This window comes from Chionomys nivalis, chromosome 18 (genome assembly GCF_950005125.1).
Source record: "Chionomys nivalis chromosome 18, mChiNiv1.1, whole genome shotgun sequence".
Taxonomy (NCBI): Eukaryota; Metazoa; Chordata; class Mammalia; order Rodentia; family Cricetidae; genus Chionomys; species Chionomys nivalis.
This window is the reverse complement of record NC_080103.1, coordinates 15,439,585-15,449,975: the sequence shown is the minus strand read 5'-3', so window position 1 is coordinate 15,449,975 and position 10,391 is coordinate 15,439,585. Positions and strand designations below refer to the sequence as shown.

The 10,391-nt window shown below is 50.9% G+C and overlaps 1 protein-coding gene across 1 annotated transcript in view; it reads left to right on the top strand.

Annotated features, from left to right (window-relative positions):
• The first annotated feature begins 251 nt into the window (after window positions 1–251).
• Window positions 252–10,391, top strand: part of Ptgfrn (prostaglandin F2 receptor inhibitor) — a 67,442-nt gene continuing 57,302 nt past the window's right edge. The window contains exon 1 of the mRNA XM_057793666.1: window positions 252–607. Coding sequence (XP_057649649.1) covers window positions 559–607 — 49 coding nt within the window. The 5' untranslated portion in view covers window positions 252–558. The remainder of the gene's footprint in view (window positions 608–10,391) is intronic.

Here is a 10,391-nt window from a genome sequence, read left to right as displayed (position 1 = left end):
GAAGGAATGCCGGACGTCCCGGGATAGGGCCCAAGCGATGAGATTTCCAGACACTTCTTCCAGGCCAACTTTTAAAGGTCGGAGGAAAGTTTCTCGAGGGGTGGGGACCCGAGGGGAAGGCTGGGGTGGGCTCGGGCGTCTCCTCCCCTTTAAGCCGGTGGCCCCGGCCACCTCCTCCGTTACCTGGAGCGGGGAGGGGCTTGGGAAAGTTTGTGTTTGTTGCTGGCACAGCGCCGGGTGGGAGGCGCGGGCGGGCGGACGCCACGGCTCTTCCCTTTTGCGTTCGGGAGGCGGTAGGGGCTGCGCCCTGGGATCGGCGGGGCCGGCTCCGGGGCCCGGCGACTGGCGGAGGGCGGGAAGGGAGGAGGCGGAGGGCCGCGCGGAGCCAGGTGCGCACGTCCGCGCCGGCGCTGGGCTTGCTCGGCCGGCAGGGAGAGCGGAGCAGGCGCGCGGCCCGGCGGAGCCGCCGACTCTGGAGCAGCCGGAGCTGGAGGAGGAGGAGGAGGAGCGGCGGCGGGGAAGGAGGAGGAGGTGGAGAGTCGCTCCCGCCGGCCGAGCATGGGGCGCCCGGCGCCGAGGCCGCTGCTGCTGGCGCTCCTGTCGCTGGGTGAGTGCGCGTGGGGTTCGGCGGGGCGTGGGGTCCTGGGTGGGGGGCGGGCGCGGCTGCAGCACGGGGCCTGGGGCACTCGGGGTGCCTGGGGCGGCTCCCTGGAGACCCAGCTCCAGAGCGCGGGGCCGCCAGCCGGGCGGGGAACGGTGTGCGGTCGCCCGGAGCCCGGTGCACATCCCCCTGGGCCCGCGTGCGGGGTACCCGGAGCCGCCCGGCCTGGCGGAGCCGGGTCCTCACGTGTGCCGGGGGAGTGGCCCATGGCCGGTTCCCCGACAGCGCTCTCTACCTGTTGGCCGCCGGGAACCGGGCTCACCTTGAACTCCCGGCCCCGGAAGGTGCGGGCGGCCCCGGCCCGCGTGCACGGCTGGGCGGAAATATGAGCTTTTGCTGTGCCCCGCCATAGCCGCGGCCGGTCCGGATCGCTCTGCACTCTGCACTCTGCCCACGCTGAGTTGCTTTTCTAGGAGAGCAAGAGAATCCAACTTCCTTCCACGAAGGTCACTGGGTGACCCAGAGCGTTACAATGGCAATCGTGTACCATCCCCGTCATTTTAGTTGTTGGCTAGATCTGCCTCAGTGTTTCCTTCCAGCTTTTCCTGAAGCTGGCTAGGCTCGGATTTATACACAAAGACCCGAGAGCCCTGCTTCCCCAACTTTTCTACCTGTTACTTTCCTCGTTACTGCCCCTTTCTCTTCTACCCTCCGGAAACCCTTAGGGCCTTTCTGTGGTTTGGCCCAGTGTCCCTACCCCCACCCTAGGAATCTTTCCTGGGCTTCCCCCCTCTCCATTTTCCATTCACTCCGTACACAGACACCATCTTCACGTAGATACACACGGGGTGATCTTAACCAGCCACAAGATGTATTTATTTAGCTCCATGGTACAAGAAGGCAGATCCCCAAGTGCGGTTATGTGCTTCAATCCCTGTGATCAGGATCAGTGTCATTTAGGACAAACAGAATCCCAGACTCAGCCCTAGGTTCCCTTCCAAGCCCTTGCAGAAGACAGAGCTCAGTCTTTTGCAGGGCACGTGCTGTGTGTTGTGTATCCCAGCCCAGGCCTCAGCTGTGTGTAGGCTAAATCACTGCACTTCTGGTGGCCTAAGGGTCCCAGCGGAGGCCTCCCTCTACCACTCCCTTCCTGCTGGCATTGGGACTTCACTGTTCCAGCCCCCATGAGTTCTGGCTGTCTGCAAACTAGCCTTTCTAGTTGCTAGTGTGATACTTTCCCTCGGAGGGGTTTTCTGGAAATGACTCGCTCCAAGAACTCATCTAGCCACAATTCTTCAGCCACAGCCCATGTGCAGAAAACATCCCATGGCCCTCTGTGGTTTCTGATCCAAGCTCTTTTAATTTTCCCCTGCCAGGCGCCTGCTGTTGTAAGTTGCGTATTAGTTGCACATTGTTGGGGCTTTATGGAAGTTGTGTGTGTGTTGCACATTGCTGGGGACGGACCACACCATTTAATTGGCTTATGTGTCTGGGTCAAGCAGGGCCATGGCCTATGGTCGCACAGATTGCACAGGGCACCCCTCCCATCTGCTACTCACTTTTGCTGTTTATGTGAATGACTTTCCCTAGAGTGAGGTCAGTTTGCAGTTTGTGTATGAACCAGTTGAGAGGGTAGCATGAAGTAGAAGTTTAAAAAAGAATGCCTTTGAGTGCTCCGGGGTTGTAGTTCTGTGGAAGTGCCTGTGTAGCTTTGCCAGGCTCTGGATCCGCTCCCTCTTTCCAAACAAAAACAAACAAACAAACCACAATCAACAACACACACATACAAAGCACAGCTTAGGGAAATCGTGGTGGTATACTCATGTGCCCAACCTTGATGAGCCCTAAGAAATTTTGGGAGTCACTGGCCAATGCAGATTCACTTCTCAGAACCATTGATGTGCTGCTGGCAAACTCTGCCCCTTGACACCTCACCCCACCCCCACCCCCACCCCGGGTGCAGCTGTAGTCTGACCCATTATTCCCCAGACACGCCGAATCCGGAAATGGAGCGTGTTGATAAGGAAGATCATCTTCCCTCACGTCCTGCTGCCAGGATGGAATCTTGATGTCAATGCTCTCTGTCACTGCTCCTCGCCTGGTGAATCTCTGTTCTGTGACCTCCACCTGTTCCCTGGCCCTTTGTTTTGTAACTTTGGCCAAGCACAGGTTCAAGCTGTGTCCACCTTCTGAGGGAGCCCCACACCCCACTAGTCCACGTCTCCTGCTTTTCCCACCTTAGCCAAGGCCCTGGAGGTTCCCACCAAGACAACTTCTGACCCTCATGTTGATATTTTCCTCCAGCTCCCTTCGAGGGTCACCAATTTTCTGATGGGTGATTTTGGGGCTTCCACCTGTGTGCGTTGAGTTCTTGTGATTTCCCTGCTAGGAGATGCCTCTGTGTTTGCTCCCTGCTCTCTCTGTTTAGCTATTTTGTTCTAAGCGCCTGTTCATGGAATCTGTTGAGCCTTCTGGCCCTCCTGCCCCCCACCTCTTCCCTGTGTATCTCCGTTTGCCCCTGAAGCTCACTTCCCCCTTAAAGCTTTCTCACTAAGCCCACCGACCAGGGTCAGGCCAGAACCACTCAGTCTCACCTCCTTGCCTGTGTCTGTCCTTCATCCCTTTATTCAATATTCTTAAGTACCTATTCTATGACAGTGTGTTGAGTACTGGGAGTCCCCCGCAAATGACCAGGATATAGTGCCTCATTGGCTGTGAAGACAGGTGGTAAAAACAGTGCCACCCCTGATACCAGCCCAGCCCAGGGGAGAAGCAGCGAGGAGGGGGATTCATTTTGGCTTGGGTTGGGGTTGCTTTTGCTGAAGAAGTGACGTTTGAGCTGAGCCTTGAGGGTAATTAGAATTTTGAAAGAAAGGATAGAAGAGCATCTTCTGGGGAAAAGCGTAAAGGTGTGGGTGAGCGAAGTGCGTGGCTCCTTCTAAAATGGCGCCAGAGTTCTACATGAAGAGATGATGGGTGGGTGGGCTGACTTCGGAGGAGGCGCTGTTGACTCTCCGTGCAATGTGGTCCACTCTGGATTGTGAATTGTTGGCTCCCTGGGGGTGGCCAGGCAGCCTGTGTTTCACGTAGTGGCTTCTGATCACGACACTGAATGTCATGTCTCTTCCTGGGTCTTACATTTCCACCTGATTATCCCCAACAGCAGGGATCCCGTTGGTCTTGTTCTCTTTCTATCCTCTTAATAATAGGCCTTATAACACCTATACATGGGTGTGTCCTTTTCGTTGTGCGGAAAGTAAGTCGCCATGAGAAGTTTGCTGGGTGAGATTAACACGACAGGAGGGGGCTGAGCCCTTAACTGATGTGTAGCACGAGACCTAGAGATTGTGGAGAGTGATTAATATATTCTCTCCACCTGAAAAAAAATGCAAATCCACTGAAATAGCTTTTAAGTGACAAAAGCATCACTTCCATATTTTCAAATTCAATTGCTGAAAAAGTGTATTATGCTAATTAGGCAGGTTAAACTGCCTTAACACATACTTCTAGCACAGTGGTTCAAACAATAGGAACTTTTTTCTTCTTTTTTTTTCTTTCTTTTTTTCTTTTCCTGTATCACTGGCCAGGAAACGCTTCCGCGGGAAAGCTTGCTTGGGTGGGCCCTTGTTTCCCTGAAGCTCCTCTGGTCCCAGGTTGGTGACCCCGTTAGCTCCTGATTTTTAAGATCACTTACCTTTCGTGCTTACTTTTTTCAGCCCCTCAAAGGACAGATGCAGCTTGGGTATTATAACGGATACTTGCTAGGCCAAGCTTGGAAGTGACATCATTTCTGTGCATATTCCGTTGGAGACAGTTTGGTTCCATGTCACACTAGCTGCAAGGGAAGCTGAAAAACACAGAGGAACCTGGCAGCCATCTGCCGGCTACTGTAGAAAACGGAAGGATGGATTTGGGATTTGGAAGGGCACCAAGCAGCCTTTGTCAATTATAGAGGATGCGTGGTAGAAGATAAATCAAGTCCTTTTTTGGTGGTACTCGAGAATGAAGCCAGGGCCTGTATATTCCGTTACTTAAGAGCCTCATCCCCAGCCGTGTTCTTTTCTGGTGGCTTCTATGAGGACTTTGCAACCTGAGAGGCACAGAGCACCAGTAGCTATCCTTCTTGGATACATCCTGTCAGTCCTCAAAGCTTGGGAAAGGCTCAGTTATTGTCATCCTATAGATGAGGAACTAGGTGCCCGGAATAGTGAAGTGGCATGTTCAAATCATGGCCAGACTCCATCCTGTCTGTGCTAAGGATCAGCTGACGGTGGTTCCCCATGCCCATATACTGCAGATTAATTTAGATGAAGAAAAGATGATCATGGTTAGAAAACAAAGCTGTAATTAAAAATAGGAACTGTGGTGTGCGGGGCCCAGGTGCAACCCAGAAGGGAATAGTGGTGTCGGCACGCACCTCTCAGATATGACTGCCTGCAGCCCTTGCAGGTTCGCATGCCTGCTCAGAGGAATGGGGCTGAAATGAAGCTTGCTGCTCCACAGGGCCCTGGATAAGGAGGAAGGCTCGCAGGAGAAACACGCGTGAATCCCTCTAGCTTAACAGCCTTTGAAGTGCTGTGGTCTTCAGAGATTCCTTGGCACTTATTTCAGCCTTGTTAACAGAATTCCTGTATCTGCCAAGCTGATTAATGCCTGCCCTGGCTATAATTATTCTTATTAGCCTGCTGGGTAGGAGCTCTAGCTGCCGGTGATATTCCTTACAAGGCAGTTGGGCTAGGCGGCTTTTAGATGGCTATTTGGTTTTAGTGATGAGCTGCTGAGCTGATTTCTCTCCCTATAGCTGAATCTATACTTACATATTGGCGCTGCGTCTGGCAGTGAATAAAGTGTGGGCTTGTCTGTCGGAGTGTGTCTGCGTCTCACTTTATCAAATGAAGTTGGTGGAAGCTGTCAGGACCAGTTCATAGCTGTTGGCTCTAATTGCATTGGTTTCTTTGAGGCAGGGCTGCTAGGCCATTTGACACTGCATTTGGGAAAATAACTCGAACTGGCCAAAAATATTCTAAATAATTTATCTTCTGGAAAAGGCGAAGTGCTGGAGTTGGCATAGTCTTTTTTTTTTTTAATTTTTGGGTTTTTTTGTTTTTTGTTTTTTGTTTTCTGTTTTTTTTGGACTACTCCCCACCAACACATACATACAGCACTTGTAGTCTTTGGGAAGCAGCAGCCTCAGACCCAGTGCCAAATGCTATCACATACCGGCAATGCAATCTCCAGGAGACAAAAGGACAATGGAAGTGTGTGTTTTGTTCTTTGAATGCTGATTTCTCTCAGTGCTCCCTGAGTGTTTGTGCTGATTATGGAGTCGCTAAATGGCATGATTCAAGTTTAAGCATGACATTCCGATGCTCTACCTGCAGTCTGTTTAAGCAGCTGGAACGTGGTAGCGTTGGCATCACTTGGAAGGTTTTGGGGATCGAGGGACCATGTATTGGATGCTGCTGTGTCTCGGGTGAGTCTGGTTGAGAACAGTGAAGAGCAGAGTCACGCGTGCGCACAGGTTCCAGGTTCGTTGCCGAATGCGTGCCGCCGTGGGATCTAAATGACATAGAGGTACTTTACAGACAGATGGGTTACATCTCAGGCCTTAAAAAAGACCACGAGCCAGGCGGTGGTGGCGCACGCCTTTAATCCCAGAACTCGGGAGGCAGAGGCAGGCGGATCTCTGAGTTCGAGGCCAGCCTGGTCTACAGGAACCAAAAGCTACGGAGAAACCCTGTCTCAAAAATAAAAAAGCGACCACGAGCCAAGAATATCTTGGGAATGGTTCTTTCTTGTTCTTGCTTAAAGCTAGAATAGGCCAGCACTTCACAGCCTGTGTACTGGGGTGAGGGATCTCTGTCAGTTTCGTGTGGGTTGTAGGTGTAGCTGTATCTGTATTCTGGTGTTTGGCCCTGGGGCCCTGGGAGCCCAAGATCAAAGGCCATCTCTAAGCCCTTGAGCCTTGTAGATGCGATCATTGCTGAGTGCAGTGAGGAAGGCTTGTGGATATAGCTTTCCCTTAGGGAACCTCAGTACTCCCGCCCCAACCGCAGTAAGTTGTTTGAAGATGGAATGGAGTTGAATTTGATGGTGTCTGCGGCTAATCCCAGCTTTGTAGAGGCAGAAGCAGGAGGTTCAGGGATAGCCTGGGCTATATAGGGAGATGGGGTTGGAAGAGAAGCAGGAGAAGAAAGAGGGAAGGGAAGGAAGAAGCTAAGCAGCTTAGTGGCAGACCCTGAGCCAGGGTCAGGTACACAGCTTGTCATCTTGAGTGCTGGGGACTCTGAAGTGAGCAGAGCAGAGCAGATTCAGGTTTCCCCTACATGGTGGCAAAAAATATACTAGATGTGGGGTTAGGACCTTCACAGAAAGTGGGTCCAAGAGTTGCTTGACAGCAGATCGGAAGGGAAAGTTCTAGAAGTAGTCATTGGGGGTTGGGAAAAGAGCCATGAGAGAACCTTATTGGAAATGAAGCAGAGATGAGTGGGAACTTGCTAAAGAGGGAGTGGGGCCGGAAAGTGCTTCTGCAAACCAGAAGGATGAAGAGAGAAAAGTGTGGGCCTGGCGTGGAGGTTCTTGGGTTGGGACTCTGAAGTCTGACTGCATAGTCGAGGTGGGTTTGAAAACATGCTGAGGAGTGGTGGGTAAGGGAGAACATTCTAGACACAGGCTGTCATCTGTCCTCTCAAGGAGACCACTGTGGGGGTAGCACCTGTTCAACATGTCCAGGGACACTAGCATGTGGAAAGGACACCCGGGAAACGAACCGGAGAGAGGAGAGTAAACACGACTGTCTTAGGTGGACTCCAGAGAACAGGGACAGTGAAGTTGGAGCCCAAAGCAAATTCCTGGCTTTGCATGGTTCAAGAAGAGCTGAGGAGGGCCAGGCAGGATTTGTGTGGTCCCAGCAGTCCTCTCAGCCTTTGGAACCCTAGAATGTCCCCATAGTCCCCAGACACTAGGGAGAAATGTTCTGTGTGTCTTTTTTTCTTCTCTGCATGTTTAAAGTTTTGGGGTGTTATCTAACGTCTGAACCAGTAGAATTAACTTATTCCCTAAAGTCTGTTTTTATGTCATGTGTATGTGTGTGTGCATGTGTGTGTTAGGTTTTCTGACCCAAAAGCCTCAGGGATCCCCGTCTTCACCTCTCCACGGCTGGCATTACAGATGTGTATCACACCTGGCCTTTTCCATGAGTGCTAGGAATCAAACTCAGGTCTTCATGGTTGCATAGCAGGTACTCAGCTTACGGAGCCATCTTATAGCTCCCTTGGGTGAGTTTTTGAAAGATTATTTAAAAAGAAAAAAGTGTTTGTGGTGCTGGGTGTCAAACCCAAGGCTTTGTGTGTGCTCCACCACTGAGCCACATACCCAGCCCATGTGTGCATTGTGAAACCCTTCTCTCTTCTGTCCATATTCTCAAAGAAGGCATCAGTGATTTGTTACAAACAATTACATGTATGATCTAAATACTGTTTCTGTGCCCGTTACCTTTCCCATCCCAATCCAACTCCCAGCTGAAAATAACTTACACGGAGAAAAAATATTGGGTTTAAGTTTTGGAACCAGCCCTCCTTTGAACCCTGCCTCCTGCACTATAGACTGTAGGCAAGTTTCTTTACTACTTTGAACCTCACTTTCCACCTCAGGGAAATGGGAAGAATTCCTCTCTTGTAGGATTATCATCAGTATAAAAATTAGCTTTAAAATGCAAGCATCCCAGTTGATACATACATGTTCCTAGAGCTGTCTGGGACTGCAGTAGCTCCCAGGGGACTCTCCAGATCCAATCTGATAAGCTGGATCTGAGTCTGCACTTTCCATACTCCTAGGAGACTCAAGCGCACACTGATGAGTGGGAAGTCCTAGTGTGTAAGGGTGTTAGCACGCAGAACATACAGCAGCCTGGCTTCTCAGCGAGCACTGAGGCAAAGGTCATGGCAGTGATAGGAGCTGGGCTTTGCGGATGTGGGAGGCATCAGCAATGGAGGATGGGGATAGTGTGGGCATGCAGTGGAAGCTGCAAGCTTGGTTTTGTGTTTAATCCACTAAATTTGGCACGTAGGAGGGATGACATCATGTCTTTCTTTCCATGGAATGAGGTTAGAAGGATGGGGGACCAAGGACTCGAGGGAGCTGCTGAGAACATCACAGGGAAGGTTGGCCAAGGAGATCAAATAGAACAGTCAGGTGAACAAGACTTCAAGGCTTAGTGACTCAGCAGGGGATCTGAGGGTCCAGAATCTGGACTCTCCATCACAGAAGTCTGTGGTCCAGAATCCAGACTCTCCATCACAGAAATCTGTGGTCCAGAATCTGGACTCTCCATCATAGAAGTCTGTGGTCCAGAATCTGGACTCTCCATCACAAAAGTCTGTGGTCCAGAATCTAGACTCTACATCATAGAAGTCTGTGGTCCGAAATCTAGACTCTCCATGATAGAAGTCTGTGGTCCAGAATCCAGACTCTCCATCATAGAAGTCTGTGGTTCAGAATCTAGACTCTCTATCACAGAAGTCTGTGGTTCACAATCTAGACTTTCCATCACAGAAGTCTGTGGTCCAGAATCTAGACTCTCCATCATAGAAGTCTGTGGGGTGATAGATGGAGCAGCCAGTTATCAAGTAAGCATTTTATCAGACTTTCTGCTGTTTTGGTCAGCTTAGCTCTAATATCAGAGTAGGGTGGCCCTCAGGCACGTAGGCGAGAGCCATACAACTTTTTAGAAGTCTCAGTTCCAGGTGTGGTAGGGACAGTAGTGAAAACTGGTAACTGCGATAAGTTGGGACTGGGGAGCAACCAGTATAAGAATTCTTTAGGAAATCCCTTCTCTCCTTCTCTGTAGTGTTCAGCATGTACCAGGCATTACACGTTCCATGTATTGACTTGTAACCGCACCAGATTGGTCCTGTTACTAACCCCACCCGATAGGTAAAGGAAGTGAGACACAGTGAAATAAAATGCGTAGGGTCACACTGTCAGTGCCAAAACATCCTTCAAATGGATCTCTGCATGTGGGAAGTTGATACAAGTCGTTAACATGTGCTAACCATCGTCTCACTGTCTTCTAAAGACCCAAGGCTTAGATCCTGCCTCCATTCCTTCTCACTAGTTTCTTGACCTTGAACAAATTGCTGAGTAGCTCTTAGCCCCGGTAAAAGGGATTAGTGTAGCTGGTCCTGAAGGGCTCCCCTTTTATCCCCAGCCTTGGTTGAGCATGCTGACTCCTGCTGTTGGCCATATGGGCCTCTTGGTTGCTCCTGGCATTGCTGGCCCATTGCCATCTTCCCCAGCACTGCTCGAGTCTGCAGCCCATGCCTGGGTGTTGTTTCTCACTTGCCTGGCCTGGCCTGGTCACTGGGTGGTGCCATCAAGGGCTCTGGATATTGTCCACAGTTCTGTCCGTGTAGCCGCAACTGCTCCTCATCACAACCCATTTCCTGTGCTCTCTAGGGTTCTGGGGTCCTCATCCCTAGGTTATCTAGGCTTCCAGACAGAAATGATAATTAATACCCATATAACATTTGAAAGTGGCTAGCTGTTAATTATATTACCACCTTTTTTTGTTGGTGGTGTGAGTTTTGATTGAGGATATAGGTTGGGATTATGTGATTAAGTTCCAACCGTCCAAATGTAACTTGTGTTTTCTTCTACCTTTATCCTGTGGGTCTCCTACAGGGCCTGATTGATGGCTCTGCCCTACAGGAATGTGCTTGCCTTGTGCAGAATTACCCAGCTGGTGCCCTCTCCTTGTTTATCTCCCTCTCCCCTCTCTCCTTTCCTGCCC